General features: G+C 43.3%; 2 protein-coding genes and 1 long non-coding RNA gene across 7 annotated transcripts in view; 1 reads left to right on the forward strand and 2 right to left on the reverse strand.

The window, feature by feature from the left end:
- Nucleotides 1-15,176, reverse strand: si:rp71-68n21.9 (kelch-like protein 9). Its single transcript, XM_046363552.1, has 9 exons — nt 14,366-15,176; nt 13,701-13,754; nt 12,890-13,223; nt 12,123-12,255; nt 5,302-5,498; nt 4,120-4,942; nt 3,883-3,996; nt 1,290-1,498; nt 1-826 (listed from the first exon to the last, which is right to left on the reverse strand). The coding sequence occupies exons 2-9, from the start codon at nt 13,703-13,705 to the stop codon at nt 539-541; spliced, it is 2,103 nt and encodes a 700-aa protein (XP_046219508.1). The 5' UTR covers nt 13,706-13,754; nt 14,366-15,176; the 3' UTR covers nt 1-538.
- Nucleotides 7,479-15,324, forward strand: LOC124044105. Its single transcript, XR_006840431.1, has 3 exons — nt 7,479-7,648; nt 13,851-13,893; nt 14,465-15,324. It is a non-coding gene; the product is annotated as an uncharacterized LOC124044105 (long non-coding RNA).
- LOC124044103 (hydroxyacid oxidase 2-like) overlaps nt 15,317-16,364 on the reverse strand; it is a 15,075-nt gene continuing 14,027 nt past the window's right edge. For all 5 annotated transcript variants that reach the window (XM_046363555.1, XM_046363554.1, XM_046363553.1 and 2 more), the window contains one exon: nt 15,317-16,258. In XM_046363555.1, the coding sequence (XP_046219511.1) occupies nt 16,200-16,258 (59 nt within the window). In that variant the 3' untranslated portion in view covers nt 15,317-16,199. The remainder of the gene's footprint in view (nt 16,259-16,364) is intronic.

The following is a 16,364-nucleotide window of genomic DNA, read 5'->3' on the forward strand; positions in this document are numbered from 1 at the left end:
AACTTGATAACTGGGTTTATAGTAACCTTAATTAGCATTGAACAAGATAATCCATTCTTCTCTAATTAAAAAATATATATAAAAAAATCTCTCCCTGTCTTCTGAATCATGCTTGTAACGTCAAAGGGGGGAGGGGCAGATAGCCAAAACACTCAAAATCACAGGCAAAGATTTATCTTGCAGGCAGACACTGGAATATGTTTCTTAATGACAGAGTGAGGGCTTTCCATAGATACTTTGTTGCATTGTTTTGTGGGACAAGTAAAATAACGTTATTAACCGGCTGCCATGCATTTAAAAAATAACGGTTCAGTTCTGGAACAGTATGGATCACTTTCATTCCCTGTTCCAATTCTGTTCTTTGAAATGTTTTGTTATTTTCCGGTTTTCTGTTGTGTTTCCTGAACCGGTTCCAACCCCTTGTGGGACCTATTCGAGAAATTCTACTGCACATTTTCCACTTCTCCCACAAAAAAGTCACACTTTCCAGCATCTCAAACACAGAGAAGCTAAATCTATATGTTCTTGATCTCAGCTTTCAGTTCTTTGCAGTGTCCAGCGGGCACTCCTGCATCTTGCCGTTGTCCACGGCACCCTCAGGCAGATGCACGGTCATGGTGCAGGCCCGGATGCCGCCCAGGGGTTCCAGCACATTGAACACCCGGTCCCACTCATCCTTCTCTGGGTCGTAGCGCTGCACGATGTCCACCATGCAGCGGCTGTTCCAGGAGTAGCCCCCAACCACGTAGATATGGCCCTGGAGCACGGCCACCCCTACATCACTCTGGCCCCGTGGCATGGCCGCCACCACCGTCCACTGGTCCACCTGGGGGAAGATATAAAACGCAGGTCTGAGAATTCTCCAAATGCCATTGGTTCCTTGTTTGGTTGTAATTTTCACCCAACCCAGAAAGTTCCTAAAACTTTAAGGGAAAGGGGGATACCTAGTCAGTTGTACAACTGAATGCATTCAACTTCCGCATTTAACCCAACCTCTGAATCAGAGAGGTGCAGGGGGCTGCCTTAATCGACATCCACGTCGTCGGCACCCAGGTAAAAGTGGGTTAACGGCCTTGCTCAGGGGCAGAATGACAGATTTTTACCTTGTCAGCTTGGGGATTCGATCCAGCAACCTTTTGTTTACTGGCCCAATGCTCTAACCACTAGGCTACCTGACCATCAAACTCAGGACTTAAGTAACAGTTAGGATTAGAGTAAGGTTTTGGAAAAGTGGTAAATTTGCTTATCATATTGTTGGGACCAAAATCAGAGCCTTTGCCTTGTTTCACCTCAGGGCTGTAGAATTCACAGTTAAGTACGTCATCATAGTCGCTGCTGCCCCGGAAGTGGTTCCCTCCCATCACATAGAGCCGATCGCCCACTGTGCACATGCAGTGTAGGCCACGCAGTTCCATCATGTCAGCACGGCGACTCCATGCGTCAGTCTCAGGGTCATAACACAACAGCTCCTTCTGGAACGTGTCCCGTGTGATTCCGCCTGTTGGATCAGTGAATTGACACGGGTTTCATTATTAGATACTGTAGATACTATGACAACATGTTTACTAAAATACTATTTTATGTCTACAAACGAGTATACTATGGTTTTAACAAGACAAACATTTTAATTTCAATCCATATACCATGGTCAGAGAGAGTTTGTATTTGGGATTTTATTCGGATCCCCATTAGCTACTGCTAAATCAGCAGTTAAACAAGACATAATGCAGAGCATTAAGAACAGCTTAGGGACAGAACTACATAAATGTAAAATAAGAATACATTCATATAAGTAGGCCTTAACATTCCATGCATCATATGCTCATATGCTCATACATACATGTTAACGGCAATATTGCAGCCATTCATTTTTCTCCTACTTTCTAAGCAGGCCCTGATATTCTAATCTCACAGCACCAGTGTTCTGTAAACAACAGAAAATCTCACAACATTAGGAAGACACACTGTTTCACACGATCGTTGTCCTTGCTGCTTCCGTCTGACGTCAATACTATGCATAATCATGTGAAGTTCCACCGAGGTCGTTGACTCCAGCTCACTTCCCCTGACTTTAACAGATCCATGGAGTTCAAGGGGAAGGCAGTGTAACTTTGGTAGTAAATGTGAAGGATGGACCATGAGAAGGAAAGATTGATGGTGTAGAGAACTGGACTGTGAGCCGGTGGTCAGGTGCTTTCCTACACATACTGTCAACCACCAGCGTAGAGTGGGATAGGAGCATTAATGTGAAAAACAGAAATGTTTGGGTCTGAACAGGAAGGACGTGGTCTGGTGCTGCGAGCTGCAGAGAGCTGTGGCCATTACCCAGGCTCCCAGTTTCCGGTCTGGAGTGTGAAGTCACGAGCTCTGCTGGTCGGCTACTGTGTAGCAATGTAGCAGTGCCGAAAGCCCTAGTCTGCCCTAGAAAGCCTATGTAAATTACGATTGCCAGAACGGCCAAACACAAAAAAATGTAGACAACCGTTTTGGCCTCTAAAATGTGTTTATTATGATCAAGTTCGATCCCCACTGTGAATTATTTTAAAATTCGCTAGAAATCGGGATATTTAATTAAATGGTGATCCATTCTTGACTACAACATTTGTAGTCACACAGGACCACATGCTGAAACAGAACAATCACGGGCCGGCAGGCTACGAGGAGACTCCCGGTTGACTCTCTCAGGCAGGAAGAAAATGACTACATTGACCATGATCCTTTGCTTGCTAGGGCCACTTTCACCATGATCCTTTACAATTTTTTGGTGCCATTCAGCCCACATGAGGTTGGAGGCACCTTATTTGGGGAGGATGGGCTCGTGGTAATGGCTAGAGCAGAATAAATGGAAAGGTATTAACAACATCAAATACCCTGATGAAGACAGCTTGGCTGTCGAAACGTTGGTAATTAAATTTTTGCATCTGAGCTCCTAGAGTGTGCGGCTCTCTTTTATTTTCAAATTAACAACATCAAACACATGGTTTCCATTTGCTCCATTCCAGCCATTATTATGAGCCAACCTCTCCTCAGCAGCCTCCACTGATTGCTCCATTCAGCAATATGGTGGCTTCAAATTCAAATACTTCCGGCTTTATGCGCAATCGGGAGTTTTCCATAGGAATACATGGATGGCGTCAGCGCTATCACTATCTACTGGTTTCAATGTCTATGCCATTAATCCATTACCAGAGGAGGCTGGTGGGAGGAGCTATAGGAGGACATGCTCATTGTAATGGCTGGAAGGGAATACAGGGAACAGTATCAAACATATGGAAACCACATTTGACTACATTCCATTTATTTCATCCCACCAGCTTCTTTTGCACATTACACCCTCCTCTACATGTTCCATAACACATCCAATGGGATCCACCTGCTTTTTGGGCTCAAACTACTAAACCACTGTTTAAATGATTGCAGATTAAAAATGATACATTTTCTACATGCACTTTCAAAACATGTGTTCAGAATAAGCTGTTTTCTGTCTGTCTGTGTGCAAGACTTTTACACAGCTGCTCTTCAGAGAGCTGTGGTTAACCTCGTCGGAAAATAAGTATACTTTGACCCATTTCAACCAAAGGTCTTTGTGTTTCCTGGCCCTCATAGTTGCTAGGAGACCGACATAGAAATCGACCAAGATGAGAATGAGAACATTCCAGAACTACTATGTTTTTGTTAAAGTCTATCAAAGCTGTTAATTGACAAGAGTCGATTAAAACATGTCAACAACACAGCCTTTGTTTGAATTCATTAACTCATAACCTCTCCAGTCTGAGCTGATTTTATCAGGGCAACAATCACAGTCAATTCAGGCCTTCACATTGTAGGTTTTAACAGTTTGGTAAGTTTCTAATCTAACTACCAGTGGTCTGAGAAACTCACCTGAGACATACATCAGGTCACCATGGACTGTCCCAGCATGCCCGTAGTGGGGGTCGACCATGGGAGACACGAATGTCCACTCATTCCTTCTAAGGTTGTAGCACTCCATGGTGTCTAAAGGAGTAAAAAACAAATTCACTCAACATGCACCTTAAAGATCACAATCCCTTGGAACGTATTGATATTTCTGTGTAACAGATTGCAGGAAAAACCTATCCAGTACACTTAGTGACTCACCAATCTCTCCTGAGGCATTCCGGCCCCCAACAGCATACAGCTTCCCTTTCAGGGTGCTCAGGTGGAAGAAGGTTCTCTTATCATTGAGCGAGGCCACCTGCAACCACCGGTCGAAGCGCGGGTCATAGAGGTAGGCGCTGTCCAACGCCGTCTTGCCCTTGGTGTCGTAGGTGCTCTGGCCGCCTACGATGTAGAGAAAGCCCCCGAGCAGGGCAACGCCGTGCTGGTAGCGGGGAACCTCCATAGGCCTCAGCGCCCTCCAATGGCCGATCTCCTCATCATACAGTCTCAGCTCCCTGCTCACCACCAGCTGCTGCTTCATCACCCCGCCCAGCGCCAGCAGGTGTTTGGTGTCCGACCGGATGCGTGTGCGCTCCGTCTGTAAGGAAGGCTGGAGGAAGGGCATCATCTGGTAGTTGCTGGCCTCTAGCAGGAGGTTGACGCAGGCCGTGTCCGAGCGCATCATGGCCGCTCCGCCATCATCGTGCCCCTCATCCTCCTGGGAGATCTCGAGCAGCTCAGTGGGGGTCATGAGGGGGAAGCGGACCTGGCTCATCAGGGAGTAGGCGGTGGAGCGGCGGGTGGGGGGGTCGTGGTCCAGCCAGGTGCGGGCGATGCGGTACAGCTCCATCTCAGAGAAGCCCTTGAGGCTGTCGCTGGCCAGGGCGTTGGCCAGGCTGGGCTGAGAGAGCTGCAGGTAGTGGCCAGACTGTAGCAATGCTGACAGGTTCTGACATACAAACTTCCCAATGTGGGCCTGTACATCCTCCAGGAGCAGGTCCCTGGCGATGCGCTCCACCTCCATACAGTTATCAATGGTGATCTGCCACACAAACAGGTAAACAGACAAGACTGGATGAACTTGTGAAGGGTCTCCTGTTTTTACATCTGCCAAACTTTCCACTGTCTCTTCAATCCACCCATCCACCTGCCTGTTGTTTGTGGGGCGGCAGGTGGTTAGCGCATTGGGCCAGTACCCGAAAGATTGCTGGATCGATACCCAGAGCTGACAAGCTAAAAATCTGTTGTTCTGCCCTTAAACAAGGCAGTTAACCCACTGTTCACCGGTAGGCCGTCAATTGTAAATAAGAATTTGTTCTTAGCTGACTTGCCTAGTTAAATGAAAAATGTTTATTTTTATGTTTTATGTTTCAGTACCAGTAGGTATCCGGATTCACTAACCTCAGTGCTGAGCAGCTTGTTGCAGAATCCGAGGACGGGGAGGACCTGGAGGAAGTTGGCAGCCTCCAGAGTGTCCTGCAGGTTGGTCATGCTCAGACTCAGCCGGGATGTGTAGATGAACTCTATGATGTTCTTCAGACCTGTTTTACTCACCCCATGGAGCTTAATCTCCCTCATATCCTGTTCTCTCATACCCCCTAGAGAGAGGGAGTGAGGAAAAGGGAGAGATATAGAGGGTGGATGCTGTTACAGTTAATGGTGTAAGAGTGAAAGTATATTTTAACACAGTGAGATGTAAAAAGAGGACGTTTTAAGTCAAGGTGTCAGTGTCCTTGTCTTTGTTTCTTACCACATTTCCCCTTTATGGTGATTGGTCTGAGTGGACGTGATGAGTGCAAGTACAGTAAGAGAGAGACTTTATTAGCTCAGCCCTGAACTCATCTGTGAAACAATCTTACATACTTAGGACTTGGGACTTACATACTTTCATTGAGCATTTGCCCTCACAAATCCTCTCCACCACACATTGTAAAACAATCACCAGTAATTCAAAAGGCACTCGCACATCTGAGCTATCTTTTTTTGCAGGTGCATGGTAACAGTTGAATAAAATGAGAAAAAAAGAAGGAACCTGCACAAGGCTCTTGATAGTAATACGGCTCTTTAATACGCTATATGTATCAGCCTCACGGTCTACCTCAGAGCTTTGGTGAGTTTTTTAAATTAGCACCCTTATGTAGACCTAGCCCCACCCACATTCGTTCCACGCGTCGAATGATGTTGAAGTCGAAGGAAAACAAATAAGTGCTACCAAATATAACAATATGCATTTCAGAAATATTCTAATAAAGTGTGAACACAAAACACATCTTTAAAACCACAATGAGGATATCGACCTACCAAGCAAGTTTTCATAAATCATTGGGTACAGTGCAAGAAAAATGTCAGCATAATCTGAAATAGGGGCATAATTCATGTTTAAATTTACAACATAACATACATTGGCATTTCATCATTAAGACCTTTAGGAAATAATGTCTGGAGGGTGAAAATCCAAAAACATTCTCTTTTACTCAGAGTATTATTACTATCTCCTCCCCTGTCTGATATCTAAAATTTCTCTATGCCACAAAATCTAAAAGGTAGAAAGGTCATGTTTTAGGTCATTAAAATGTACTGCGACTGGATAATCCCTGTCGTTTCTCCTGATTGAGCTTTTATGTTCACTGATTCTCTCTTTGAGAGAACAAGAGGTTTTACCTACATGGCACAGCCCACATGGACATTTAATAATGTCGATAACATGGGTGGTGGAGCACGTTTTTCTGTATGTGGGTGGCAGAAATATTCACACTTCATTATATTGTTGCACTGTGCGCAACCTCTGCATTTATAGCTGCCATTCGGAAGAGGGCGTAAAAGAGCCTGTCTGATTTTCTTTTGTGGCTGGCAGTTCAGTTGGCATGGACCAATTTATTGTGTAAATTGTGACCTCTCTTATATACAACAAGTAGTGGATTCTTAAATTCAGCCGGCAAAGCTGGGTCCGATAATAAAACATGCCAGTGTTTCTTACATTTACATTACATTTAAGTCATTTAGCAGACGCTCTTATCCAGAGCGACTTACAAATTGGTGCATTCACCTTATGACATCCAGTGGAACAGTCACTTTACAATAGTGCATCTAAATCTTAAAGGGGGGGGGGTGAGAAGGATTACTTATCCTATCCTAGGTATTCCTTAAAGAGGTGGGGTTTCAGGTGTCTCCCACGTTTCACGAGTTTCACGAGTTCAAAGTACAGTATATGTGGTTATGAACATTACAGAGTGTTCTTTAGCTCTAGATGGTCTTTTTTGTAGCAGTTCATCTCTGTTTTCCCCAATGGCAAATTAAGAGCTTCATCCACACATTGTGGAGAATAACCTCTTCTAACATGCTGACCAAACCAGACACGTCGCGTGCGCAAGCGTAGCAAAATAAATTTAGAAATCCATGTTATTCAATTATTGCACCCACACTGCTCGAGCGTGCCAACGAGCGTCTGCCGCCAAGGGCTAAAATAGAACTCATTCCTATTTCTGACGCAGATCTTGCTGCAAGTCCTGCCTCTCCCATCCCATTGGTTTATAGAAGCAGGTACCTGCGTGCCATCTCCTCATTGGTTATACCCACGTGGGTGGTTGAAAGACAAACTGTTTTGCCAGTAGTCGTGGTAATACAATGAAAGTTTAGATGCGATTAAACGATGAAAAAGCCTGGAAGGAGGAGAGATGACTAGAAACAATTCGGTTGGCCGTTTTATGTGTGGATTAATTGTCGGAGTAGAGGTCCTTGTTCATTTCAGGTAAAATAACAACTCAATGTTTATTTCCCAGGACAAATTAGCTAGCAACAGCAAGCTAGCTAGATAGGACAAATTAACGTTAGCTAGCAAGTGCAAGCTAACTAGCTAGCTAAATTACCATACATGTTTAATGCTTTTCGACCTGTCCCCAAATTAATGTCATTGGTTCAGAATTTATTTTGATATTTTAACCTGCGTCGTGATCGCGTTTGGTGTGGGGGAGGCAAAATACATTTATGCACGATGGCGCACGATAACGCACGCGCGCAGCCGGTTTGGGTTCAGCGGTTAGAAACCTATTGCGCATCTCCGCTGCTTTTTCTAGATAGTCCTCTGTGGAGTGGCATATACGGAGCAGTCTGAAAAACGGGCTTCTTGGAAGTCCTCTTTTTAATGGCTCAGGATGGAAGCTGTCCTTCTGTAATAGTATTTATGTCCGTTTCTTTTCTATACAGATCTGTAAACAGGGTTCCATTTGATTTCTCAATCCACATATCGAGGTAATGAACACGTTTAGTGTCACATTCAATAGTGAATTTGCGATTGGGGTCAATGTTATTGAGTAATACCATAAAGTCTGACAGCTCTTTTCCCGTTCCTCCCCATATGCAAAACAATGTCGTCAATATATCGATACCACTTCAGGACTTTATTCAAAAATAGATTTTAGTTTTCATTATTAACAAAACGTTCTTCAAAAAGACCCACATAAAGGACCGAGGTAAACACAGACTCTGGTTGGATATTCAACGGATAGTCGCCTGTAGTTTTCCTTACGTCCACCAACCGCAGTTAGGGACCGTCAACATAGTGACATATCTCAGTTTTCAAATTTTAATAGCTCTTTAACCATTACTCCTAAAACTTTCGAAACTGGTTCTATCTAACCCGATGGCATAGACACATATGACACACACTTTTGGGTCGATTTACAATTCATACTATTTTAAATAATTTATTATTTTTTTGAATTTCAATAGCTCCTTGGTCATGTGACCTACTGACTTCAAACAAGGTTCAGAATGTCCACTCACTGGGCCTACACATTGCACACCCTTTAGTTCGTCCATTTTCATCTCTCTCAATTCTACATACATTTTTTTAATGTTTTTCAATGTTTCTAATTTCAATAGCTCCTTGGTCATGTGACCTACTGACCTCAAATTACTTTCAGAATGTCCACATACAGGTTGAGATGGGGGCTGCGAGGCATCCAGTATGGTAACACGACCGATCCCGGAGAAGCTGGCGGGAGCCCCGGGGAGAGTTCTCTTTTCTTTGTGAAGGGCAGGGCGCCCTGGAATGGGTTCGCCCGAGAGAGGGGCCCAAGCCCTGGAAAGCGTTGCGGTTTCTGCGGCATCTGGTGAGCTTTCCCTGGCCCTTGAAAATCTGGGGCGAAGGTGCAAATCTCAGGCCGGGCAGCACCCGTATCCGCAGCAGGTCTCCAAGGGTAACAGCCTCTGGCATATTATAACAATGTAGGTAAGGGAAGTTGGCAAAAAAGATCTGTAACTCCAGGATAAGGATTCCACTCAGGCCATGGATGTTGGAGCGGGGTCACCAGGAGCCATGAATGTTGGAGGGTGGGTCACCAGGAGCACAGAGCCTGTTACGGGTTACCAGGTGCACGTGGTTCCTGACAGTGGGCCTATAGACGTTTTAGTAATTCTAGGGAGTAAGCTATATGCTAAGGCCAAGGGAGAGGGGTGTTTGACCGGGTAGGGAGAGTAGGTGTGGAGGCCTGAAGGGAGCGTCTGCTAAATGACTTAAATGTAAATGTAGTTCCAGGGAGAAAGCTATACACTCTCAGGCCCAAGGAGAGGGCAGGCGGGTGTGTAGGCCTCGAGGCCTGGAGTCAGAGGTCACCAGGTCAATGGGGGCCTGCTGGAGGTCAGGAAGGCCCCAGGGAGAAGTCCCTAGTGAATAGGTGTGTGAGTGACACTATCCTTCATGGGGGCAGAGCAGGCAAATTAATGTAAAATGGCGTGAGATGAAAATTGACAACAAAAGGATATGCAATGTGTAGGCCCACTGAGTGTACATTCTGAATCTTGTTTGAAGTCAGTGGGTCACATGACCAAGGAGCTATTGAAATTAGAAAGATAAAAACATTAATGTAAAAACTTGTGAGATGAAAATGGACAAACTCAAGGGTGTGCAATATAGAAGGGTAGTCAGTGGACATTCTGACCCTTGTTTGAAGTCAGTAGGTCACATGACCAAGGAGCTATTGATATTCAAATATAAAAAGTTTGTACTTTGTTTACATTCTCTAATTCAACTAGGAATACAAAATTCTGCTCACATTTCTACATGTTTATTAGCTTTTCAAAGCTAATTAAGGGTCAAATAGTCAAAATAAGACCTGCACAATTTTTTACCTGGGTACATAAAGGTTAGCATAGCTCAGCGCGAATGTGGAGTCCATCTATGTTCCATTTGTTTGGAGATGGTGTTCATCATCAGACCTGAAATAGTAAGACTCTCGACATCTAATGTGACCAAAATACAGTCTTCTGTTAAACCCGTTATTAGTGAAATCTTGTTTATGAAGTCTACAGTCTTTCACATATGATGGCAATGCTTGCACATTCATTTTAATAAAAGAGTCTATGAAGTTCGACAATGGCTCTAGCATTGAGCCTATTCCTGCAACCACTGGTTTGCCTGGATTATTGCCTTGTTGTGTTTTAGGTTTGTGTAATTTTGACAAAATGTACAGGCATGGATGTCTGGCAAATTTGCAGCAAGGATATTCATATTCAGATTTTGAGATAAGGTTATTTAATAGGGCTCCAGATTAGAACATATATCCCTTTGGAACACCTGTGTGGGATCAACACTCCGTTTTCTATAGAAACATTCATTACTGAGTTGTCCCAGAATCTCTTTTTTGTATTTTCACAGTCTAAAACAACAGCACCCCCCTTGTCTGCAGGTTTAATAACCAAAGATGAATCTTTCATTAGTTCATTAAGTGCATGTTCTAGTGAGGTTCTTCTGAATGTTGTTTGTTTTTCTCGTATGTACTGATGTAACCGATGTGAAATGGCTAGCTAGTTAGGGGGGTGCTCGCTAATAGCGTTTCAATTGGTGATGTCACTCGCTCTGAGACCTTGAAATAGTTGTTCCCCTTGCTCTGCAAGGACCTTGGCTTTTGTGGCGCGATGGTTAATGATACTTCAAGGGTGGCTGTTTTCGGTGTGTGCAGAGGGTCCCTGGTTCGGGGCGAGGAGAGGGACGGAAGCTAAACTTTTAGATTGGTGCCGTGACCCGGATCACTGGTTGCTGCCGAAAAGAGGGAGGTCAAAAGGGGGGTGAGTGTAACCGATGTGAAATGGCTAGCTAGTTAGCAGGGTGCGCACTAATAGCATTTCAATCGGTGACGTCACTCGCTCTGAGATCTTGAAGTAGTTGTTCCCCTTGCTCTGCAAGGGCCGAGGCTTTTGTGGTGCAATGGGTAACGTTGCTTCGAGGGTGGCTGTTGTCGGTGTGTGCAGAGGGTCCCTGGTTCGAGCCCAGGTATGGGGCGAGGAGAGGGACGGAGGCTAAACTGTTACACTGACATGGCATCTTGTTCGACTATAATTGAGGAGGTATTACTTGAGGAGTTGTTAACCATAGGACAGAATTTGCTTTTGGGCTTAAAATGGGTACCAGTTCTTTGTTGAGTTTCTAGGCACGAAACAGTGGTTTGAGAAAACACGTGCTTAAGTTGACTTCTTGCAAAAGAATATAAACAGACCTACTTTCGTATCAAATGGTTTGTCTGCACATGTAGGTACAAAAGAGAGGCCCTTAGATAAGACTGGGTTCAAACCAGGGACCCTCTGCACACACCGACAACAACCACCCTCAAAGCATCGTTACCCCTTGTGCCACAAAAGCCGCGGCCCTTGAGATTTGCGAGTCAGACTTTTTTGGTGAGGTTAATTACTGAGTCCTGCTGTAGCTCCGTGTCCACGGCCTGTGTTCCTGGTCCCCTCTTTGACCACTTGCATCTCCTACATCTTTTCCTTCGTGGAGCCTTGTTGTGCTGCTTTCAGATTACTCTGATATTTTTCTTGCGCTGTACCCAATGATTTCTGAAAACTTGCTTGGTAGGTCGATGTCCACATAGTGGTTTTACAGACGTGTTTTATGTACACACTTTATTTTCATATTTATGAAATGCATATTGTTATATTTGGTAGCACTTATTTGTTTTCCTTCAACTCCAACCCCATTCGATGCGTGGAACGGATGTGGGTGGGGCTAGGTTGAGGGTGCTAATTTTTAAAAAATCACAAAATCTCTGGAGGCCAATATGTAAAGCTTATTAAAGAGCAGTGATACTATCAAGAGCAGTGTGTGGGTTCCTTCTTTTTTTCTCATTTTAAAACAATCACCAGTGAAATCATTTGACATATAAAAATATATTGACATATTGCATAAATTGAAAGCCCTCTTTGAATGTAATTTATCACAGACTAACCAGTGAACATGGCTTTGAAGTAGTTGCTGGCAGAGGCCATAATGACTCTGTGCACGGGGAAGGTGTCACTGCTGTCCCCAGGCACCAGGATGACATCACACAGAGTCTCGTCACCACGGAACACCTCAAACCCCTGGAAGGAAGAATAAGATTCAACTTCCATCAATCGTCTCGATCCGCTCCATGTTAAATGATGTTAGCAACCATTCAGATAGATTACTGAAATAATCGTCCCAGGATTCTTTTTCATCTTGGCAACCCTCACAGCTAAATAATACTACGAAAAAACACTTTAGTATACTGTAATATTTTTATACGTAGTATTTACTGCAGTGTTTTTGTGGATATGACTGTAGTATACTGTAGTATTTACTGTTGTGTATTTATTGGGATATGGATATTGGGGAGGGGAATGGGTGGGGTATATGCATATTAAACATGTGCGTATCAGTACAGTGTAGTATAGTATTCTACAGTATACAACACAATTCTACAGTAAGCACTACACAATTGAGGGATACGACAGTGTGTAGGACAATATTCTACAGAATACCACAAAATTATATTTATAAGCACTACATGATCGAGGGATGCTACAGTGTATAGTATAGTATTTTACAGTATACTACAGTTTACTACAGGACACTATAGAATTCTATAGTAAGTACTATAGTATTATATAGTAAAATGTAGTATTTGTTATGTGGGATAACCCTATTACACCTTTAATATCTCTGCCTGGTGTATGAGGGCTGGTTGGGTTATACCTGTAGGACTGTGGTGCCATGCTCATTGCTGCTGAACCACCTGGTTAGAGGCCTTGGAGGGAGGCTTAGCTTCAGGCTTATATCAGTGGGTTTTGGGGGAAGCTCCAAGGGTTTAGGGGCTGGGGCTGTAGCGGTTGGAGGTTTCGCTGCTGGGGGAGTGGGACTGTCAACTGTGGCCGGGGCTGGGGCCGGGGCTAGGGGCGGAGATGTGGCTGAGGGTTGGACAGGTTGGGGTGGAGGTCTGGGTGGCTCTCTAATAGAGCCTCTGCTCCCCAGACGAGACAGTCTCCTGTGAAACCTCCCCTGCACACTCTCCTTCTCCTCTCCACTGCCCCTGGAACACAACGACAGGGGTCTAAGAGCTGCTGTATCATCCTCAGCTACAGTATAAGTTAACTCCACCCTTTATCACAGTAATCTGTCTATGACATTGTTTTTCACAAACTCATATCTTCAGTGCTGAAAAGTGCATATACTGGATTTTTGTCCATTTACATTAAGGTTTACAGTGGCTCGTCTTTTGAATTCACACATTGATTCATATACAAAAATCAGGGGCGCAACTTTGGTTTTAGAAGTGTGGGGGCATAATTATAATACATTTTTTTTATCCTATTGGAGAGACATTCCAAACAGCCTACCCGACCGCTCGGAGGCATCTGCATGGCCCTAAAGCACACAGTTGTCTCATTTTGTATCACATTCCAGTTATAAGACGGGGGGGACAAAAATACAATTTCAGAATGTGGTATGAAAGTTGTCCCTGACAAAATATTTAAACCTAAAATGACACATATTTGGATCAGCCTACCCCATCTCAGTTGGTGTCTTGCTGGATGTCCTGCTGCCCCTCTGTGAAAAGTTCCTTAGAAACAGAGACATGAGTCAAAACTAAAACAGGGCAGGATTAAATTGATGTTTAGTCTGTCAGTACAATATACTTTTCTATTCTCTCTTTCAGAACCTCTTCACTCTGAACAAGTTACAATTTGGGAAATGAAACAGTTGAGTATGTCTTTGTTTCATACATAGGTTGTCTGGTACTCAATGCTGTATAGTATGACTCACTTCATCAGAACAGGCCCAGGGCTAGCGGTGCATGTTTGCAATGTGGGACTTTCTTGATCATATCGTTACCATACTGTCTCTGTGTTAGTGTATACATGTACGCTGTAAATGTGAAGACATTCCCATAACTTCACACATTTATCTTGCAGTATGTTACTATGGTGTAACTTCAATACTTCAACACATTTTCTGATGTTTCTCGTGGATTACAATAGTATATATATATATATTTTTTTACATCTAACAGTAACCTCTGAACTCTGAACTTACACCTCACTACATATTCATAATTTGTTTATATTCTATTTTTGGATCATGGATGTTTCTGTGCAAGACTTTGTGCTCCATATCAAATGTACACACTTTACACCTGCATTAACAAATATGCAAGGAAAGGAAGGAACCTACCTTGAAGTGATTATTTTCCACAGGTTCTCCCTAACCGGTCAGCCTTCTTCCGGCATACACACATAACCAACATACAGCAATCTGTTTAATGCTTTACAGATCACTAAATGTCTTCCTGCAGCAGCTGGATGCAGAGTGGAACCGTTATGTAGAGCGTGGTAAACAGCAGCACAGTCAGTTTCTCACAGCTAACCGAGAGCTCAGCCACTTCCTGTGTCAGTTCTCTTTCTCACTCATTTCGTTTAACCCTCCCCACCCTTATTTTGACATATTAGGTGTTGTAAAGACAGATGCAGAGATGGAAGAGAAAGCGAGACATCCCACATGCAATTTGTTTCTGGTTCATATACAGACAATGAACTAAGCAGAACAGACTCAACTGCTAATGCATTGGTGCCTATGGGAGAGCCACCCCCATAAGCAGACCAAAACAGACTTTTTTCATGGTAAACGACCTGGATGGGACATCTTCATTTAACCAACATCTTTGTCAGATGTATACAATGACTTGTTGCTCATCCTTTCAAACTCCAGAGACTCCTACACTGTACTTCTTTAGTGTCAAATGTGGCACTACAGTGTCTTGAATTAATTTTTTAAAATTATAATCTCATGTTTCAAATAATTAGTATCTAAATAAATTTGAGTTCAATTCTACGGGGAAACAAATAGCAAACAAACACCATAACATTTTTGTATCAAATCAAACTGAATGAAAGATAAGAGGCATAAAGTCATCTAAAATATTATATTTTACAGTAGTTCTCACAGAAATAAGAATAAATAAAAAGGGCATCTCAATTCAAGTCAATGATGGCATGGGTGGACTGGCAGCCATTTTGAGTTGTACCCATGCTAGGAAGTAAAATCAGGAAGGTTCCCTTCAATCTGTGCTGTGATTTGTTGAGTCAATTCAACTAACATAAAAAACACTCCATTGCATGAGCCACATCAGTTAGCATCATTTTAATGAACATTCTACATTACCACGGCCCTCCAGAATCAGTTGATGGAACATTCCAAAATACCATGGAAATTATTGTATCTTAACACCAGGCAGCCATTGTGAGTGTACCCATGAGTTTACCAGTCAATTGCCAGGGTTAGTGCTTCCAAGTCCATTCTATTCATTCTTATTTCTATGAGTTGTCATGTCATTGTCTCCAGGGTTCTAAATCAAATCACACTGTTGTTCTCAGAGGATTAGGAACTGGAATACCAAATGGCCATGTTACATCACTCTATCAACCAATCAACCACACTCCTCTCACTGCTGCATTCACAACCGTATTCCACCTCACCATCCAGAACAGTTATTACAAGCAAACCAGAAGGGATCAATCATTTAACCCTCATATCTGCTTTGACTGAGGGATCTCTGTTAAACATTGACCTAAAGGCAGACCAGTTTCACAATTCACTAAACGTTAGTCACTGTATCAGAGACACAATATCGGGCCTCTCACTCATTATTGGGTTAACACTGGGCCTGCAGCCATTGAGAGTTAGGAATTGGTTAAACAGCATGATCTATATCATGTCAACATATCTCAGCTGAGTGATAACCATATTTTGCTGGTTATATCATATGGAAGCTGCTTGTATTGAAAAGTCCAGTTATTTCCCCACAAGAATTCGGGCAGCCACATTGGATTCAACTATTAAAGTTGAGTTGTATTAGATTGATGTCAGATTCAGTTCATTATGATTCATGTGACAGGTATTGTTTTGTTTTCCCAAATTCCAGTTTAGTTCGAAGTTATACTGATTGAGAAGATAGCTCCGTTTTGTTGCTTCGTCATAGTCGTCTGGCTGGTTCTGGCGCCCCCTGCTGTCAAGTCAGTTTAGAGAACTGGATGAGGTTCCTGTTGATCTCAGCCACGTTTCTGCACCCTGGGGGAGGAAAGAACAAAACATTAGTGTTGCATTGTTATGAGGTTGATGTCATGATAGCTAAGGGTTTTTAATCTCAGACTGGAAAAAATATAATTACAGATGT

The sequence above is a fragment of the Oncorhynchus gorbuscha genome, linkage group LG09, assembly GCF_021184085.1.
Source record: "Oncorhynchus gorbuscha isolate QuinsamMale2020 ecotype Even-year linkage group LG09, OgorEven_v1.0, whole genome shotgun sequence".
Lineage (NCBI taxonomy): Eukaryota > Metazoa > Chordata > Actinopteri > Salmoniformes > Salmonidae > Oncorhynchus > Oncorhynchus gorbuscha.

Coding starts and splice junctions, on each gene's coding strand:
- si:rp71-68n21.9 (XM_046363552.1), bottom strand. Junction 5,499..12,122: donor CTTCAAAGCCATGTTCACTG/GTTAGTCTGTGA, acceptor CCCTCTCTCTAG/GGGGTATGAGAGAACAGGAT. Junction 3,997..4,119: donor GAATGCCTCAGGAGAGATTG/GTGAGTCACTAA, acceptor TTACTCCTTTAG/ACACCATGGAGTGCTACAAC.